At 41.0% G+C, this 20,919-nt stretch overlaps 1 protein-coding gene across 1 annotated transcript in view; it reads right to left on the reverse strand.

Moving 5' to 3' along the window:
• Positions 1-776: 776 nt before the first annotated feature.
• Positions 777-20,919, reverse strand: part of LOC149139996 (folylpolyglutamate synthase-like) — a 237,692-nt gene continuing 217,549 nt past the window's right edge. Inside the window, exons 12-14 of the mRNA XM_089447929.1 lie at positions 1,547-1,711; positions 1,072-1,428; positions 777-929 (exon numbers count right to left, since the gene is read on the reverse strand). Coding sequence (XP_089304055.1) covers positions 807-929; positions 1,072-1,428; positions 1,547-1,711 — 645 coding nt within the window. The 3' untranslated portion in view covers positions 777-806. The remainder of the gene's footprint in view (positions 930-1,071; positions 1,429-1,546; positions 1,712-20,919) is intronic.

Raw genomic sequence — 20,919 nt, forward strand, 5'->3', positions numbered from 1 at the left:
GTAATGATCTTTTATTTGTTGACCTGTGACAAGTTTAATCAGCTGGAAATTGGAGACACTAATTGAGGTACTTGAACACCAAAATCTCATACATTGATGTGAATGCTGGTATATCTTAAGTTTGCAAATACGAAAACAACATTGTGTGGATATCATAATTTCATGGTTCAAGTGACATTTTATGCATCTTTAACACAACTTGGCAAATTGGGAATCTACATACTTAAGTTATTTATGGTTCATGTCACATTGATATAAATACACATTTGCTTCAATAAGACATGGCTGTGACATTATTCATGAATGATTCATTTACCTACAGGTTACATTTCAAGATTTACAAATGAGTGCTTATTATGGTAAGACCAAGTGAATCAACCCTCATTTGCAAGTTTCCAGCTTTCTTGACACAAGTTCATTTCACTTGGAAATAAAAAAAGCATGTGTGTTACATTTTTGTTGATCATACAAACATTTTGCATAATTTATCACACTCTCTAACTTACGGAATTTGATTGTTGGATTCACCACATTCATAAAATCAATCTAAGTTAATTTACATCCCATGTTTACAACAAACTAGATAGATTAAGGATACCCCCTGGACAAGGATTTCTCTTTTCCTTAGTCTCAATTGTGGCACAAGGCCACTGAGGTGACAGTGGGTGGCATGCTCAGTAGGTGCCTCTAGGCTCTCTTGTTTACCATTATGACTTTTCCATCTATCAAGAGTTTGAGCGGTAACAAGTACTACTTCTTACAAAAGTTTTAAGATCCAATAGTGATCCAAATATGAAGCCAAACATCTAAATTAAACTCATGAAAAGGATTACGATTAGAACCAGTGTACCATGGAGACCACAAGTGTTGACTAGCCGGGAGAGGAGTAATTGAGGGTCTCGCACAGACAAACAGTTAAATAGCAAAATCTGGAAAGGAAAAAGTAAATATTTTAAATGTTAAACTCATTTTACAAATTAACATTCATATGGCATAATAATGTGAATTGTCATTGCCAATAAACAGGAAGAAAGACAAAATATCAGCAAACAAGATGAGCAAGAAGCTTACCTGTTTTGACTTCATTTTCAAATTTTCAGTACTCTGATGCTGGTGGCAAAAATTTTCCAATAGTCCACTGGAGTCAGTTTTGGTCTCGCTGATCACACCTCTTGTCTCTGGAAATGAGTGCCTCTCTTTTTTTATTGCGTGTGAAAACCACTTTGCACATACTTCCACGCTTTCTGGACTGTGTGCTCCATCCAAATAGAAAACCAACCGACCAGAATCAGCATCTCCATCTTCTTTCATATTGCAGTGTTCATTGTGCATCGTGTATGAATCAGGAATAACCTGTGCACGACCTAGAATATTGGCCATTGAAAGCCCTTCTTTGAAAGCCTCTGGCAAGTAACCTTCTTCAATTGCCTGGAGCATGAACATCATGCCTCATGTCAGTTAGAGCCCTTTCATTTCAAACCTTGCAATAAACCATAAATTCATAAAAATAACAATCAATATTTCCAAAAAGGACACATGAACAAACACTCTCTGTCAGATTAAAATCTTCTGAATGTCCAGTTCTCCTGAGCCAAGAATGACAGAGGGCAACTGCTAGGCTTGCATTAATATATTGATGATCACCAGCCAAGCCTAGCTTCATACTTCCAAGCATTCTAGTCTCCAATGGCAATGCTACATGGAGAGGAATCTGCAACAGGCAAACAAAAAAATCATAAAATTATGCTCTAACTCAAAAATGTTTCCGAGAATGTAAAGATAGAAATGGCTTGAACAGTGAGAACATAATAAAAAGAGGTTTAACATTTCAAAACAGAAAAATGAAATTGCACTTCCATAGCTAGACATAAATAAATCTTAGTTAACTTATTTATGATATACTTGACTGGTTTTAGATAAGATGGAATTACATAAATAAGGTATGCTTAACTGGACAAGATAGAAAGACTTAAAGGCCACAGATAGAGAATATACATTTGGATCCTAAAATGGTGTCCTCCTTCTCATTTGACCATCTTACGTATCACTGATTACCATTTTTGTTAATATTCAATCACTTCGATATAAGAAAGAATCCTTAGAAACCCTCAAATGCAATGGGAACTGGTCCATTAACACCAGGGGAAAGCTCCAGCTACATCTTGCAAGATGACATGAGGGGGGAAACTAAACAAACAACAGCCTTTGAGTACCCTCCACACCACCTTAAAGTTAGAATTTTTACATTATTTATGCTCATTCTGTTTGTATTATTCTTGTAATTTAGTCAGGTGTATTTAATCTTCTTGCTCGTACAGTAAAATGTAATTCTGATGTGAAGAGTGGTCATACTCATCAAATATATGCCTGTGCATATGCGAGCCTCTCTATATTTAAGATTCCTAAACCATTATAAATTCTGATAGTTGGTTAATCATAATTCATATGGTTAAAACGTAATATTTGAAACTAGTAAGAAATTTTTGCCTTATTTTTCCACAATTAGAAGAATCACACCTAGCTCTTTCTCAATTGATATCATTTGCGTAATATCGGAACATGTAGGAAGTGTTGCCACCTCACTTGCACACCTAGGTTATCGTGGAAAAAATCTTCAACCCCACAAGGTGTGATCTTGGTGGCAAACTAAGAGAAGCGACTATCACCTAATCCCAACTCTATCCGTTAAAGTTCTCTCCTAGTTAAGCTAAGGGGGGTGGTCGCTCAAGAAGGTTAGTAAAGGAAATGTGAGGTTCTAGGAGACAAAAGTTAGAAGGAGATACCTATCAAAGATGACTCAATTCCAAGATGTAAACAAGCACATAAATATATAAGTCATATTAAATGATATATTCAAAGTATAAACCAGTGCTTCAAAGTAAATGATAAGTGCTTGATCAAAATGAAATTCAAGATACAATGATAAATAATCCTGCAAAGCAAATGTTAGACCAAGATAAGTATATAAACATCACTTGCTATCTATCATAATGCTATCATGCATCAGCAAAATTGTTAGATCATAAAATCAAACAATATCAAGTTCTAAAGCATATATTCATCATGGTCATAACATGTTGGCATCAACTACTTCATCATCACATATGAACACGACATCAAATATTCATCAAGAGTTAGAGTCATATGATTAGGGAAACCGACAGGTGTATCATCATACTTCAAAGATTATAATCACTACATGACTTCTTTATCATCAACCATCAAGTCAGGGCATCCAATTTTACCATATGTCATAATTACTAAGCTAACCAAGGTCAATCTGAATATCAATCTATTGACGGCAGTGTTTTTAAAACCGGAACCAATGACCCGACCGGTCCACCTAATGAACCGGTTTACCGACCGGAACCGGTCTAACCAGGACTGGTTTGGTCTAAACGAACCGGTTTTAGAAAAATACATTAAATAATTAATTTTTAATGAAACAAAACTATTTTTAAGATTTAAAACCATGATTCCAAGCCAATAGAGACAAAATATGCAAAGTTTGCTCATTTATATACCATGTAAAGGTGAATATATCGAAATGGCACCGAGTGCAATACATATCATCGACAAAATAGCAAAATACATAAGAAATGAGGCTCTAAATGGCCTATAAAGTCCAAAAACAATGTTGCAAGCTATGAGGCCATTGGCCTACTACAAGTCTACAGTGTACACATGATCAATCATAAAGTTCATCACCACTACTAGCCACAGGATCATCATCAAGAGCTACATAGACATCATCTGGTTCAGAGTTTGAGGATGCCTCAGCCTGATCTGCAACCTCAGTAGCAATGCCACCAATAACAATAGAAGTGGACCTAATGGAAGCACGAGTTTGTCGACCTGCACGACTAGTGCCTTCCATTGGTTCTTTACCTTCTGTTGATACCGCTACTGATCTTGGTTCTGATGCCGCCACAAAATCTGCTTCATCCCCCGCTAAAGCCATGTCGATATCAAAATCAACCTCAAACACAGGATCTTCAGTCTCCTCCACCCATTCTGATGTTGGATCAATATCGTCCAACACAATGGGATCTAGATCAGGTGTTTTGTTCATCATTTGGTTCCTCCTTAGTCGAAGGTTGTATTGCACGAACATTGAAAACAAGATCATTTAACCGTTTTTGTTCCTTAAAGGCTTGGAGAGGGCGTTTTTGGAGGGAAAGCACCCTTAATTTCCCTCTAAAACCCCTAAAATACCTTGGAAAAGCATCACTGTGGGTCCTCGGTGGGCATGGCAGGTAACCGGCTAGTTTAGGACCGATTAGACCGGTTTAGTACCAGTTAGGTCAAATTTTTCGCCACACAGCCTATTAAACCCAGTTTTTTCACCGATTCCAACCGGTGGGCCTGCTAACCGGCCGGTTAGACTGGTAACCGGTTAGCGAGGCCGGTTTTTAATACTATGATTGACGGGCTAGAATTCTCTGCCAACAGCAAGGGGATCTCCCTGCTGTAGAATCCCAACTAGATTCTACACCGTTTGCTTTAGGGATCCCATCTGGTATGTAGGCCCAGTTGTCGTACAAGTGATTTGAGTTTGTTTCAAATGGAGATACGATACCGACTCAGTTGAACACATGGACTTCAACAAACAAAAGGAAATAACTAACGAATGTTCATAACATGAATACCAAGATCATAATTTGACAACATGAATCTCACATAAAGTAATTGTTAGCAAAACTTCAAATAAGAGCATGCCTACATAAAGAATACGCTCAACAACTATAAAGTAGTTCACAGTAACTAAGCATCTATAAGCATAAGCAAATGCATAGTCAACGATAAGATCATGCCAATATTAACAAAACAGATCATCAATACAAGCACAAAGTTAGCATATCATATACCATCCATGTGTTGCAAAACAAGATTCATATCACAGGAAGACACATGAGGAGACCATGCATCAAAGCAATGTGGAAAAAGTCGAAGTCGGGATTTATTCGGCAAGGGTCCAAAAGTTGAAAAACTCGTCAAAGTCAGGAGTTTTTTGAAAAAGTCGACAAAAAGTCGGAAAAATTTAAAAAACACAAAATCATTCATTTTTATTTTATTTTTTTTAACATCTAAAGTATCCACAACATCAAATAAATGCATTTCCACATAAACATGTAAAGAAAGCTAACATATAATATGTATATGAAGTCTAATGCTACATCACATATCAAAATAGTGAATCAACTCCTGAATTTTGGGTCCTGTCTGAGTCTCAACTCTCGAGTCAAAATATCAACAAAAAATATAATAAATGTATATCATGAGTCATCTAAAAGTCATCAAGTAATCAGTGACTGAGATCCTCTTCCCCTTTTAATTTTTGTTTCCGCTAATTGTATTAAGAAATAAGTCATGCATTTATTCAGTAGATTTTAATCTGCTTGGGTAATAAGGTGTCAGGTGGTCGGTCCAATGAAAATTAACAGTGAGTATCACAGTAGATGTGAAAATTAGCGCTTGGTGACTCCACGCTGCTTATTTTCTGCGAAAACAGTAGATGTCAGATTACTAACCTAGCCTTGGCATCTATTATTCAAAAACTCTTGGAGGTAACATCCACTTCTGATACATAACCTTTGCCCACATTTACAGGGAGTTCACCACTAAAGAAGATTCTCTTTCAAAACGCGCTCTCATTGCAGGAAGGATCTTTGTTGTCACAAGATTTCACAGGTACTTTGTTCCTGTCTGAAAAATGGGTTCTTTTTTGAGGCACTGGTTTTGTTTTTTTGGACAGGTTGTTGCTATTTGATCTTCATGACCTCCTCTTTGTTGTTTCTTCTGGAAGCATTCAATAACTGTAACAATGTTTTTGATGGTGTGGGGTTCTTTCTACGGAAGACTGTTGTATGCCTGTCCTTTTGGTACTTTTGTAATCTTTTGAAGGGGCAGTGGCTGTTAGAGTCTGGATCACTGAAAGCCTGGAGGCTTAGCCAATGCATACTTTGCTTTCTAACTAGAAATATGAAGTATAAAGATTTGTTTTTCCTTGGAAAACAAAAACATATCTTAACCTCAAAACTAACAGATTACAAATGAGACTACTATGCTCTCAAGAAGTATGACAAACAATACAATGCAATAACTTGAACTGCATGGATAGAAGCTTCAATTTACTGTTTTTCACCTTTGCGGCCTCTTTATCTGCGGCCTGGGAAGGGAGGCAGACTTTTTGGGTTGACTCCCGAGCAGTGGCTATTAGAGTCTGGATCACTGAAAGCTTGGAGGCTTAGCCAATGCGTACTTTGCTTTCTAACTAGAAATATGAAGTATAAAGATTTGTTTTTCCTTGGAAAACAAAAACATATCATAACCTCAAAACTAACAGATTACAAATGAGACTACTATGCTCGCAAGAAGTATGACAAACAATACAATGCAATAACTTGAAAATGCATGGATGGAAGCTTCAATTTACAGTTTTTTCACCTTTGCGGCCTCTTTATCCGCGGCCTGGGAAGGGAGGCAGACTTTTTGGGTTGACTCCCGATTAAATCAAGAGTACAAGGAAAAAATCGAGATTTTTTCCTTTGTGAAAAAGTCGGGGGATTAAATCGTTTAGTTCAAAAAATCGCGTTTTTAGGATTAAATCGGGATTTTTTCCAGACTTTTTCCACACTGCATCAAAGAACTTATAGGAACCTTCGATCCATCAAGCAAATAATATCCATGGTATCACAACACAACACACTCATCCAATCGAATAGTGGAAAACAACTATTACTCCTTGTATATATTAGAAGAGCACAAGTCCTCTCAAACCAATATGTCCCAAAATAAGTCCCAAGCTAAAAGTCCCTTTTACAATATGCCATGAGGGTGTATTTATAAAAAAGAGAGGGACTCTTGGACTACCTCACGACCTTTATACTTCCTCGTTACTCTTCATATTCTATTACTATCCTATTCTATTCTAATTTGCTAATTACACAAAAATAAGCAAATTCTATCCTAACAACTTGACAATAGATGGTTCTGGGATCTCTAGGTGGAGTTGCTCGACTAGATAAGTACACCAAAGCTTGTACTGAGCCGCTATGGGAGCTATTTGCGGTTTTTCCTCATCATGTTTGTGTAGGCATTTGAGGGCATCTGGGATGAGAGTGCTTCTTTTGGTGTTCACTTGATTGGCTAGGGTCACCAGCTTTGTATACATCCTCACCGGTTCCACCACATACCGTGTGATATTTTCCTTTGTAACTAGTAGGTTGTCTGAGTGGGCAGCTTGCTTGTATGTGTCAACAAACGCCTGGACTTCCTGTGAGATGTCTTCCTGCTTCCTCACCTGCCCGATTTCTTCAATAGATGGAATCCCATGATTCTCGATCATTGACTCCAAACCACTAAAAAGGTGCCTGTAAGAAGCCAATACCCTATCCACATCTTTGGATAGCTTGTCTCTTGATTGGATCTTGATGCGGAGCTGGACTTTGGCATTTTGCGTGGTGATCCAGTCCTTTTTCGAGACTACTGTCGGTGCACTTGGATACTTGGTGGACCACTCATGGATGTTATCCAACACTGTAGCAACCTCCTTTAGCATGGCAGACGTTTCCTTTGTGTTGGTTTGTATGGCCAAGATTGGGGCTACCGTATGGTGTAGTTTCGACATTTCTTCATAGACCATCACCATGGCTTCACTAAGAGTTTCAACCTCATCCTTGATTGTAACCTATAGCTCCTTTGTACTAGAGTGTACCAAGCAGAGGGCCGCATTTTCTTCTTCCACCTTCTTTCTATCTTCTTCTGCTTTAGCGGCCTTCTGCTCTGATGCATAAAGCTTGTTCTGGAGTTCCGCGATTTGTTTACTCATCCTGGCAACATTGTGTTCAGTCATGGTCACAAATGCAGTCCTGACTGAGGTGATCATCTCAGGGTTAACTATAGTGTCAGGAACAATTTCTTTTGCTATTGTCACCGACAGGGGTTTTGTAGGGTTTCTAGCATAACACTTCCTCCTTTCCTACATGATCTTGAAGCTAACCTGATCAAAAGTGAGCTTGGTGAGATCCAACACTTCCTCTTCCTCTTCTTCTTGAATGCCTAGCTCCTTGAGAGGGAGATGTCCTCCAGTGAGGGGAATAGATGGGGGAACATCTAATGTTGACGACTCAACTTGCCCGAAGTCATGTGGAGTTGCCTTACCGACTTCTTCTTATTCTCTCTTCCTTCTTTCCTCCTCTTCTTTGCCCTTTTCTTCTTCTTCCTTCTTCCTCTGCTCTTCCTCTAGCCGCTTCTTCTCCTGCTCTTCTTGCTCTTGCTTCCTCCTAAGTTTCTCAGCCTGCCTGCGTATCTCCTCCTGTTCCTTTAGTTCTTGCTCTCGTTTCTTCTCCTCTTCTTCACCCTTGGCCCTCTACTCTTCCTATTCTTTTAACTGCTTTTCTTCTAGCTGCTTCTTTCTTTCTTCCTCTTCTTTCCGCTTCCTTTTCTCAAGTTAGTCTTCGGAGTGCTGGCACTCGAATCTTGCAATTGTTTGAGCTCTTCTTCTCTTTTCCTCTTGAGCTCTTGCTTTTTCTTTTCCAGGGTTGCATTCCTCTACTCTAGTGTTTCATTATCCCCTCCTACTTCCTAGTCACTCGGGGAATCCTCTACCTCTTTCTCCTTTTGCTTCTTGAGTTTCCCAGTGGCCTTTTGCTTCTCCTGCTTTCTTTTCAAAGTAGATGACCTCTCCCGTAGGCTCACATTTTCCTCGGAGTGTTCAAGCTTCTCATCATCCTTTGCTTGTTGCTCGCTGGGACTGAGCTCCCTAGTGGCATTGTACCAATTTCTAATCCATCTTCATGATCCTACCTGGAATGTGGGTATGACCAATTGAAATTAGCCCTTTTGCAATGAGCTGCCATGACTTTATCGAGATCATACGTACGATGGTTCAAGGTCACAAAATGACATCCTTTAAAGCTTTAGCCTCTACCTCCACTTCCTTGAAGTTTTCCACCATGCAGGCTCCGATAACAAGAGGGAATGCAGGCCATGGTTTCTTCTTCCCCTTGCTCAATGTCTTCGAGAAACCCTGTGCCATTTGGTAGTATACTTCCTGCAGGAGCACCTTTTCTCTTCCGAACCAAAGAAGTGCATAGAGGGTCTTGTAGGAGCCAAAGACCCTAATAAATGTTTGCTCTTGGATTGAGAACCAATGCGCCACCTTGACGATGGTTCCCATGGCTCTCTTTGACAAACAAGGTGGTTCTTCCCCGAAAAGCAATTGATACAATGGGGCAATAAATGATTCAAAGATAACATCGAGCATACACTTATAGCCGAGGTTCCAAAAAATCTTGTAGTGGTAGTGTACTAGATCTGCTATAGCCATGTTCTAGTTGTAGCTCCAGTTGGTGAAGTGGCACCTTGCACAGACCGCGTCATGGAGATATGAGGCCATATAGAACTCTGGTGGCTGGTCTAGGTCAGGATGCTTAGCTGCGATTATGTGCGTTCTCAGGGTTGAGACGAGGATGTTGGCACACTTGAAAACTGTACCCCGGGTAGCGACAGCATACATGATGGGGACCCATGTCCCTTGGAACACATCACAATCTGCTATTTCATACAGTCGGTTCATCATGGCGTCAATCAGCTACTAAACCTTCTTTAGTTCGTATGTCCTGTATATCTGGTCAGTTCTAACCAAGAATTTGGATAGGCCTTGGCACCATTCCCTGAGAATCTCCTTGGTAGGGATCACAAAGCCAAAGAGCCACGGGTGTTCAAGGACTCCTCCTTCTCGGGCAACCTGTAATATGCAACAATATTTGTGGAGGAAATAGTTGCGATTGGAGAGCCAGCGTGATCCCTCGCCACCCATTGATATGTGTTCATGCTCCGTATGATCCAATCAGTTGTCTCAGCACATGGGAAGACTGGAGGATGTGATGCCACTTTGTGACGCTTCGACCTCTTCACATTTATATACACCGGGAAGTCCTCCTACTCCTCTGGGATGTCTTGTGTGGAAAACTTTGCGTAAACATCATACCAAGAGGACTTGATACTTTTGTTGAAGTTGCAAGCGGTATCCCTGTAGATGGGGAGTACTTCATCCTAGTGATCCTCCTATGAACTGCTTCCAGAGCTCCTGCGGGTAGATTTTGTCACCAGGGGTTCCATCTTGTCTTCGAAGGAGGAGATCAAGATGCACTCCAAACCAATGTCACCTGGCATATCAAATAAATAGTCCCACGATGAGAGAGACGGCATGAAAATAAAACCCCAGTGACGAGTACAAACTTATAATTTTCAGAACCCAGGAGAAGGCCTTTTGGAAGGTCGCAAGGTCGCAGGGATCAAGAAGTCGCGTGGTTGAGCGTGCGACCTAACAACTTAGCAGGCTAGACATTAGGTCATTAGGGTCAAGCAGGTTGCAGGGTCGCGGAGGTCACAAATGTCGCAAGGTCACGCAAGTCGCGAGCTCATGCTCGTTTGCCTATCGCGATTTTCGTCCATGCGCCTGCTTCCTTGGGTGATATGAGAGGTGGAAAGAGGCTTAAGATGGGTTCTTGGGGCTTCTTAGGGGCAAGTGACTTGGTTCTCAGGGGAAGCAAGTTAATTTGGGATGAAGATGGCCACAAAACATGCTCAGGGAGGTTCATGAAAACAAAAATAACTTGGCAAGGGTTTTTGATTAAAGTGAGACCGAAACATGGATAAAAACCTTTGAGTTTGGAATTTGCAAGGTCAGGGCAGAAGAGGAGGACAAATGGCGGAAAGAAATGATTGTCGAGGAAGGGGAAGAGTCACCTACCTAGCAAGGTCACACACTCTATCTAGTCGCTCACCTTCCCCATCCTTCGTGCAACCAAAGCGAGTTGTTCAAATGGTCAATCGAGGCCAATATTTATAATTTTGGTCGCACATGTGGGGGTCGCAGGGGTTGCACTTGCTTGGCTTCAGGCGTTTGCGGCCTCACGACCTTGCGACTTAGCGACCTCAAGGGTTTGTTGAGTCACATGCGTCGTGAGGTCGCAATTATGTGCCTCGGATGCATTTACGACCTTGCGACCTCGTGTGGGCAATGTTGCACGAAGCGCCCCCCCCCCCCCCCCCGGGCGGTTCCAAACCTCGAAGCGCGTCCCGTACGGAAGCGCCTAGGAAGCTTGGCCACTTCCAAGCCTCTGAAGAGCGCTTCGTACGGCACTTCGGGCCTCAGAAGCGTGGCGCTTCGGAGGAGGAAGCGTGGCGCTTCGGAGGAGGAAGCGTGGCGCTTCGGAGGAGGAAGCGTACGCTTCGGGAAGGAGGCTGCGCGCAAGGCAAAAAAAACAATTTTTTTTTTTTTTTTTTTTAATTTATGTTAACTTAGCATAAAGGGGGTGGGTTAGGGTGAGGTTAGAGTGAGATTAAGGTGAGGAATGAAAATAATAAAGCCCTCATTTATTCCTCATTTTCTCACTTTGAGTTTATGAGAGTTGGAGAAGAGAAGAGAGGAGAGGAGAAGAGAAGAGAGGAAAGGAGAGGAGAAGAGAGGAGAGCTTGGAGGAGGAGCTTGGAGCAAGAGCTTGGAGGACTTCATCTACAAGAGCTAAAGAGGTAAGTTCAAACCCCAAACTCCCTCATTTTTTTGACAATTTTTTTGTATTTTTCTCCTCCCTCTCCTACTCTTTCCCATTGTTTCTACTTGCTCCTTTACTTACAGGTTGTCCACCACCTATATCCATATTCCAAGATGGTGTTCTTTTGACTTCTATGTATCATTCCACTCTTGGTTTTAATGATGGCAAAGGGGAATAGGAATAGAAGGGAAGGAACACAAGAGGACAGTGGTCCCAATATGAGTGACCCAATGTATGATGAGGAGGAAGGGTTTGAAGAGGAAGGGGATGAACCTGAAGAGGACACTGAAACACAAGATGGGAAAGCTACATCAACACCTTTGTGGAACTAAGTGACCAAACTTGACGGGGGAAAGGGTGGTGGATCTTACAAATTTGTGTGCCCTCATGGTTGTCATGAAGGAAAACCATATCGTGGTTCATATACCCGTCTGAGGAGGCATCTTTGTGGGGTGCTAGACAGTGATGAAAAAAAGGGTCCTGTGAGGGTACAAATTTTCCCAAACATTTCAACTGAAGAAAGAAGAAAATACATCCAAATAGAGATGGCTACACAACAAAAAAGCAAGAAACAAACAACTCATTCTGAATCAAGTGCAACCTCTAAATTTGGTAGCTGCTCATCTCCTCATGGTACTTCTACAAGCTCTGGAGGTAGAAGAACAATAGGGGATTTCCTTAATGTTGCTGGGAGGGATGATGTGGATGGAAAGATTGTCCGTTTTCTTTGTTCTTACGGTGTACCATTCAATGTGCTTTGCTCTCCCTATTGGCATGAAATGGTAAAGGCCATCAATGAAGCCCCAAAAGGATACAAGGCCCCCAACTATGAGAAAGCTAGAACAGTGTTATTAGAAAGAGAAAAAGCTAAGGTTCAAAGAGCTTTGACACGTTTTACAAATGAGTGGGTAGATTCTGGGGTATCCATTGTATCAGATGGGTGGACAAATATTAGAAACCAACATTTGATAAATGTTCTTGGTGTTTCTTCTAGTGGTGCAGTATTTATTACATGTCATGCCTCCTCCTCCATCACTACATCTGCACAAAACATTGCAGATCTCCTATTGAAATCAATCAAAGATGTTGGTCCGAATAATGTGGTTCAAGTGATCACAGATAATGCAGCAAATTGTAAGGCAGCAGGAAAAATTATTGAGCGTACTCATCCACACATCTTTTGGTCTGGGTGCCTAGTTCACACATTGAACCTTTTGATGCATGATATTGTGAAGCACAAAAAATGTGGGTGGATTATTGAGCTTTACAGGAGAGGGAAGCAGCTCATTAAATTCATAACCGGGCATACAAGGGGAAACTACTTCTATGGCACTTACTCCAAGTTGCAGTTGCTTAAAATTGCAAAGACGAGATTTGCTAGTTATTACCTCACCTTTAGGCGGCTAGTGAAGGTAAGACCAGCTTTAACTAATCTGGTGTGTGCTGAAACATGGGATGAAATTAACACTGACATAGATGGTGCTAATGCAGTCGAGGACACTGTTCTTGACAGTTACTTTTGGTCACAGGTTAAATATGTTTTGCAATTCACCAAACCAATTTATTACACGATCAAGTTTGCAGATTCAGATCGACCAGTAATTGGGGAGGTGTATGAGCAAATGGATAGCATGTTGGGGCAGATTAAAGACATTGTTGAGCCTAGAGATACCACCTTGTACAATTATATTCGTGTAGAGGTGCAAAACCAATGGGAAATTCTAAATGTTCCATTGCATGCATTAGCATATGTTTTGACACCTAAATACTATCATCCATCATGGCTTTCAACACCAACACCTAGGGGGGGAAGCAAGAGAAAACCACACCAAGATCAAGAGGTTCACAGAAAATATATGGCTGCATTGAGTAAATTAATCCCTGATGAGGAGGAGGCTGCATTGGTACGGAGACAGGTGAGCAACTATACGCTTAACACTGGTCCATTTGGGAGCATGCATGCAATTAAAGATCGAGACTTTTTCTTCTCTTGAGTGGTGCAACATGCATGGAGGGGGTACTCCACTTCTACAAGCTTTGGCATTGCGGGTGCTATCACAGGTGGTAAACACTTCTTCTGCAGAGAGGTGTTGGAGCTCTTATTGTTTCATCCACAGTGTTAAAAGGAACAGGTTGAGTTTAGACCGGGTAGAGAGCTTGGTTTATGTTCATTACAACTTGTGATTGTTGTCCCATTACTGTGAAGATGCAAAGTCTAATAAAGACCTGTTGATTTGGGACAAGAATCTAGAGGAGCCCAATTTGGAGGATGGAGTGTTGTGATTAGAGCAATTAGAGGATGCTCTTATCCAGGTATGTCCATTGTGGTATGAATTTTCCAATTTTTCCTTGTAAAGCATTTCTCTAATTCATGTTTGTAATTTTTTTGTTAACTAGTGTTTTTTTTTTTTGCATGAATTTTTTGAGCGATTCCAGGATGATGATGATTGTGTTGATATGCCACCCCCACCCCCATTTGGTCCCTTGGTTCCTAGGTTCCATGGTTCAACACCAACAGCAGGGGGTTCTTCTTCATCAATTACAGTGCCCCAACTTCCACCGGCACCATCTTCTTCATTGCCACCACGTGGAGGCCCCCGCCCGCCGACACGTTCTCTTCGTGGTGGAAGGAGGACAGATTAGTAGATATATTCACAATCTATTACTTTTTGTCATAGATTACTCATTAGACTTGTAGGCTTGTGAATTTGAATTTTGAACCTTTTTTGTCTTGGCGGTGACCAAGTGACATATTTTGTAAACATTATTATTTGAAATTTGGACATGACAAATGTTGACAGTTGCTCACTTGCTAGATAAATCATAATATGCTCTATGTTTTATGTTTTATAATATGCTTAAATGTTTTATGTTTTATAATATGCTTAAAAATTTGATGTATGTTTGTAATAGCTAGAATATAAATGATTGTTGTACATACTAGTAACTACAATGGAATCATGGATGTCATATCTATCTTGATTTATGCATATATATGCATGTTTTCATGTCTTCTACAATTAATTTGCTATTTGGGATGTTTGTTTTGAGTATAAATGCAAAAAAATGTAAAAAAAAAAAAAAAATATATATATATATAGCAGATGCTTTCGCGGACACTTCTCTTCCTAGATTTTTGGAAAATGACGCTTCCGCGTCCCCGCTTCCAAAAAACGCTCCCGCTTCGTGCAGCATTGCATGTGGGTCGCTAGGTCGCATTTACGTGACTGTGAGGCTTTTGCGACCTTGCGACTTGGCAACTTGGTGGGTCACGTGGGTCGTAAAGTCACATAGCTCACACGATATACTGAATTTTTCCCTTGTGACCATGCGACTTCACGACTTAGAGAGGTCACCTAGTCGCAAAGGTCGCATAAGGGAACAAGTCGCAAGTTTTCACTGCCACTTAGTGACTAGACTTGATCATGAATTTAGTTAGGTTGCAAGATCGCAATTTTGGCTTATGAGGCAAAGACTCAGGCTTTTGAAACCTTTTCAGGAGTTAGTTTTGTGGGATGAAGGGGGTTCATGGCTTCCAAACAAACTCTGAGAACCGGCGACATCTATAGGAATGGTATAGGGGCTCCGATATTTTGAAGGGTCTGAAATTTTGGAGGAGTTGTTGTAGCAGCTACAACACAATCTTATTGTTATACTTCTATCATCATGGTTATCATGCTTATCACAAACATTAACAATCCAATCAAACTACCATATACGAAAAACAATGAGCTAGCCTTCTTATGAAATCCATCATGTCCAAGATGTGAGATGCTTTAACAAATATCAAGTATAACAATATATCAAGAATCAATATTTCTATGTAGCTTTACCATGACTTAAATAGAATGTAAGATACTTGTCCAATACCGAGTGTACCAATATATCACATGTACCATAATTCTGTTGAGAAATGGCAACAAGAAATTCCAGTTTAATTTGTCCTTGAATTAAACTGTGAATTAAAAACGAATTATATTCTCATAAACTTGTTGTAAATATTTAATTAATTTTAATTGACTTAATTAGCTTAGGAATTTCGAGTTGGAAGTCTTTCTGTAGTCATGTATATGTTCTCCCTAAATTTTATGAGTCCGGGATGAGTTTATTTGAGTTGTAATTAGATAACTCAGTTTGACTAGGTTATAGATAGTTAAATTAGTTAACTGTTTGTGGAACTAGTAGGGATCTAGTAGTTAGTTGGTGAACTGGTGCATCCTAAGGTGCTACTCCAGCTAACTGAAGATTCCCTCATGAGAAACTCATGCATGTCAGTTCAGAGAAAGACCCAATTGAGACTAGAGTTCAGGGACAATGTACTATCAATTGTAGAGTGATCTGAGTTGTACAGATCATGCATGCAATCAGGAAGAGGACCTAGTTTGGATTGCGCAGTTTTGAGGAAGGATTTCCCACATTAAATATGGGTTGATTCTCACAGGAATTGCACAAGGAAATAAGGGCTCAGCAGGCAATAGAAATTGGCTAAGTGTTGTTCAGTGCGAGCTAGTGAGGCAGAGAGTTGATCATACTTGTGCGGAATTTTTCTTGTCAGAACAAGCTTTGTATTATCACTTAGAATTCTGATTAATGCAATAGATAATCAGGGTTTTTAGCAGTGGCTTTCCCGAGAGAAACAATTGTGTTATGTGTCTTTGATTATCTTCCTCTTATCGATTATTGTTTTCATCGATTCTTGGTTTCCGTTGTTTAAAGAGTAGAGTAGATTCTTTTCTTGTGTTTTAGTACATTACATGAGATGTGAATCTACAGGAAAATCTACATGGTATCAGAGTTGAAGACAGTATACTAGAGGATATTTCAAAGTTTTGAGTTTTTGGTTACAGGTGAAATTCGAATTTGCAATACATACTTCAGGATCGGCAGATGATGTTCTACAGTTTGCGGCTCGAGTATGCCTTGGAAGGCAGCTCGAATTATATAGATTGGAAGGACATAATGGAGGTTGTGCTGGAGGATAATGGCTTGAAGGAATTCGTTGATCAAGACATTCCTAAGCCAGCAGCATCGGATGCACAACGTTTGGTCAAATGGAAGAAGTGTGTGGTGAAGGTGATGCGAATAATCCTTCAGGGAGTTCGAGACCACATTGTCTCGAGTCTCCATGGGAAGGAAACATCGTATGCTATGTGGAAAGTATTGACAGACCTCTTCCAGAACAGCAGTGACCATAGGAAGTTGGCACTAAAAGACAAACTTTGAAAAATCAAGATGGAGAAAGGCGAGAGGATTCCAAAATACTTGACCAAGTTCACTCACTGTCTGATGAGCTTGGAAGTGTTGGAATAACCTTTGTTGAGGATGATATGGTAAGCCTAGCTCTCCTACACCTTCCTAAGGGTTGGAATAGCAATCAGGGCTCTGTGAATCGAAGGGAAAAACTGCCAGATTTGGAACGACTATAGTCAGATTTGATGCAGGAGGAAATCACAAGGAACACCAAAGATGGTTCCATATCAAAGATTGATGATGAGGAAAATTGTGCCTTAGCGAGTAAGGCAAGGAAAGGGAAAGGGAAGGCATCCCATTCCAAATCAGATTCTTGCCATGGAGGTAAGAAGAAAGACATGACGAAAGTTAAGTGCTTTCATTGTCACGAGCTGGGCCATTTTGCTACAAATTGTCCGCTCAAGAAGTCCAAGAAGTCCTCAGGAGGAGCGGCGGGTCGGGCTTTGGCCTCTCAATTCGAACTGGACTTTACTCTCATTCAATGCATTGTGTCATCAATGATGGGTAGTGTATGGTACCTTGACAATGGAGCCTCATTCCACATGACTAGTGAAGAGGATTTGTTCAGTGACCTGGAGGAGAAGGATCTACAGATGCATATCGAGATGGGTGACGACAGGAGGTATAGTGCTACTAGATTGGGCACGATTACTTTTCAGAGGGAGCAAGGTGCTCCTCTCACCTTAAGGGATGTTATGTATGTGCCTGGGTTGAAGAATTTATTATCTATCGCAAAGGTATGCTAGAGCAAGTTGATAGATGCAAGGGGTGTACTTTGGGAAAATACACCAAGGCTTCCTTTCACGACAGAGACAGCCAAGTAGAGGCGATTCTAGAGCGAGTCCATTCAGATGTGTGTGGATCGTTCTCGACAACATCCACAGCCAAACACAAGTATTATGTTATATTTGTTAATGACTTTTCTCGAAAATGTTGGATATTTTTCATGCAGAAGGATCAAACTTTCACAAAGTTTTGTGAATTTAAATCATTGGTTGAGAAAGAGTCTGGCAAGAAGGTTAAAGCTCTAAGGAGTGATAACGGTGGTGAGCATGTCTCAAATGAGTTCAAAAAAATTTTGTGCAACAGAAGGGATTAAACGGGAGTTGACAGCACCCCATAGCCCACAGCAGAATGGGGTGGCCGAGAGGAAGAACAGAAGCATTGTAGGGGCAACACGAGCGATGTTGCATGATTAGGGCCTACCACTACACTTGTGGGCTGAGTCATGCAACACAACGGTTTATTTGCAAAAGTGTAGCTCACATCAAATTCTTGGGATGAAGACACCAAAGGAGGCTTATTCCGGTAAGAGACCAGATGTTGGTCACTTCAAGATTTTTGGGTCATCGATATATTGCCATGTGACCAAAGATGCACAGAAGAAGCTTGAGCCGACAGCAGAGTTGGGGATATTTGTGGGGTACACTGATACACCTCACAACTATCGAGTGTACTTGTCGACCAGTAGGATGACAGTGGTTCGCAGGGATGCCAGATTCGATGAGGAGAAGGGTATGCAAGTTTCCCTTGAGAGGGAGCTTGAGCTACATGGAGTTGAGGAGCTTTTAGCTCCTAAGGTTGAGGAGTCTCAGAATGATGTGGAGCAGCCACATTCAAAGGATCCGGGATTGGAGACATCCACTCATGCAGAGTCTTCCATAGATGGGAGAAACCGCACCAGAGAGGCTGACAAGTTATTGCATGATGCACGGGAGAATGTGGGAGCACCCACATCTCAATGCAAGCAGAGGAGGTCACCTGAGAGGTACACTGGATACATGGCTCTTATGAGTGGATGTGTTGAGACAAAGCCATCTTCCTTTGAGGAAGCAGTGCAGTAGTCGGTTTGGGTTGATGCCATGGTGGAGGAGTATGACTCCATAGTTTGTAACAGTGTTTGGGATGTGGTCCCAAGACCGGAGGACAAGTCAGCAATGAGGTCCCGATGGCTTTACAAGGTAAAGCAAGCTGCAGATGGTAGCGTGGAGAAGCATGAGGCCAAGTTTGTGGCATGTGGCTTTCATAGGTAGAAGGGATTGACTATGATGAGACCTTTGCTTCTATTGCAAGGTACTCATCAATCAGATCTATATTGGCACTATTAGCACAGATGGGTTGGAAGATACATCAGATGGATGTAAAGACAGCCTTCCCTAATGGCACGATTGAGGAAGAGGTGTACATAGAGCAGCCTGAAGGTTTTGAGACCTTTGACCATGAGTCGCATGTGTATTGGCTCAACAGGGCGTTGTATGGGCTGAAGCACACACCACATGCTTCATACACGAGGATCGATAGCTACTTCATCAGGTTGGGCTTCAGCAAGAGTGACGCTGATGCAAACCTGTACCACATGGTGGTGGAAGGTAAATTGATCATCATTGTGTTATATGTCGACGATTTCATTTTGATAAGTGATGATCAGCTGATCAAGTCATCCAAGGAGGACCTTGCAAGATAGTTCGAGATGAAGGACATGGGGCTCATGCATTAATTTATGGGCATGGAAATATGGTAGGGTGATGGGGAATTGTTTGTGTCTCAAGGCAAGTATACCATCGAGATACTCAGGAGGTTTTTTATTTAGAGCAACAAACCCATGGAGGCTCCTCTAGCAAGTAAATGGAAGAAAGAGGATGTTACTTCAAGGGAAGTAGCGAAAGCTACTACTTATAGGCAGCTTGTGGATTCACTCTTGTACTTGGTGAACACACAACTGATATGTGCTATGCAGTTAACCAACTTAGTCAAGCAATGCTTAGGACTACCAAGTTGTATTGGAAGGTGGCAAAGCATGCATTGAGATACCTCAAGGGAACTACTCAGTATGGATTACGATACAGACGGATAGAGGGAGTGAAGCTTCAAGGCTTCACCGATGTAGATTGGGTAGGGAGTCCATCCGACAGGAAGAGCACATCAGGAGGGATCTTCATTATTGGGTCAACAGTTGTTTCTTGGTACAACAGGAAACAGAGATCGGTTGCACTCAATTCAGCAGAAGCAGAGTACATGGCTCCCAGTCAAGCAACATGTGAGGCCATTTGGATGAGGAAGATTCTGGTTGGTTTGTTTGGCCAGTAGATGGATCCAACTGTGATTCACTGTGATAATCAGAGTTGTATCACTCTCTGAAAATCCAATTTTTCATGATCGGTCCAAGCATATTAATATTCAATATCATCATCTCAGAGATTGTGTATTGAGGCAGATTATGTTGTTGGAATACATTCCCATGGAGGAGAAAGATGCTAACATTTTGACAACGGCATTGCCAAGATGTAAATTCGAGTTTCACAGAGACAGGATCAGGGTAGCTGATAATCCCTTTCTTGTTGAGAGGGAGTGTTGAGAAATGGCAACAAGAAATTCCAATTTAATTTGTCCTTGAATTAAACTGTGAATTAAAATTGAATTCTATTTTCATAGCAACTTGTAAATAGTTAATTAAGTTTAATTGACTTAATTAGTTTAGGAATTTCGAGTTGGAAATTTTTCTGTAGTCATGTATATGTTCTCCCTAAATTTTAGGGGTCCAGGATGAGTTTATTTGAGTTGTAATTACATAACTCAGTTTGATTGAGTTATAGACAGTTAAACTAGTTCTAACTGTTTGTGGAACTACTAGAGGTCTAGTAGTGAGTTGGTGCACTGATGCATCCTCAGGTGCTACTCCAGCTAACTGAAGATTCCCTCATGAGAAAATCATGCATGTCAGTTCAGAGAAAGACCCAGTTGAGACTAGAGTGCAGGGACAGTGTACTATCAATTGTAGAGTGATCTGAGTTGTACAGATCATGCATGCAATCAAGAAGAGGACCTAGTTTGGATTGCACAGTTTTGAGGAAGGATTTCCCACATTAAATATGGGTTGATTCTCACAGGAATTGTGCAAGGAAATAGGGGCTCAACAAGCAGCAAAAATTGGCTCAGTGTTGGTCAGTGCAGGCTGGTGACACAGAGACTTGACATACTTGTGTGGAATTGTTCTTGTGAGAACAAGCTTTGTATTATCACTCAGATTTATGATTAATGCAATAGATAATCGAGGTTTTGAGCAGTGGCTTTCCCCAGAGAAACAATTGTGTTATGTGTCTTTGAT

This window comes from Pinus tabuliformis, chromosome X (genome assembly GCF_031772625.1).
Source record: "Pinus tabuliformis cultivar Carrire ecotype Pingquan chromosome X, CPIR1, whole genome shotgun sequence".
Taxonomy (NCBI): Eukaryota; Viridiplantae; Streptophyta; class Pinopsida; order Pinales; family Pinaceae; genus Pinus; species Pinus tabuliformis.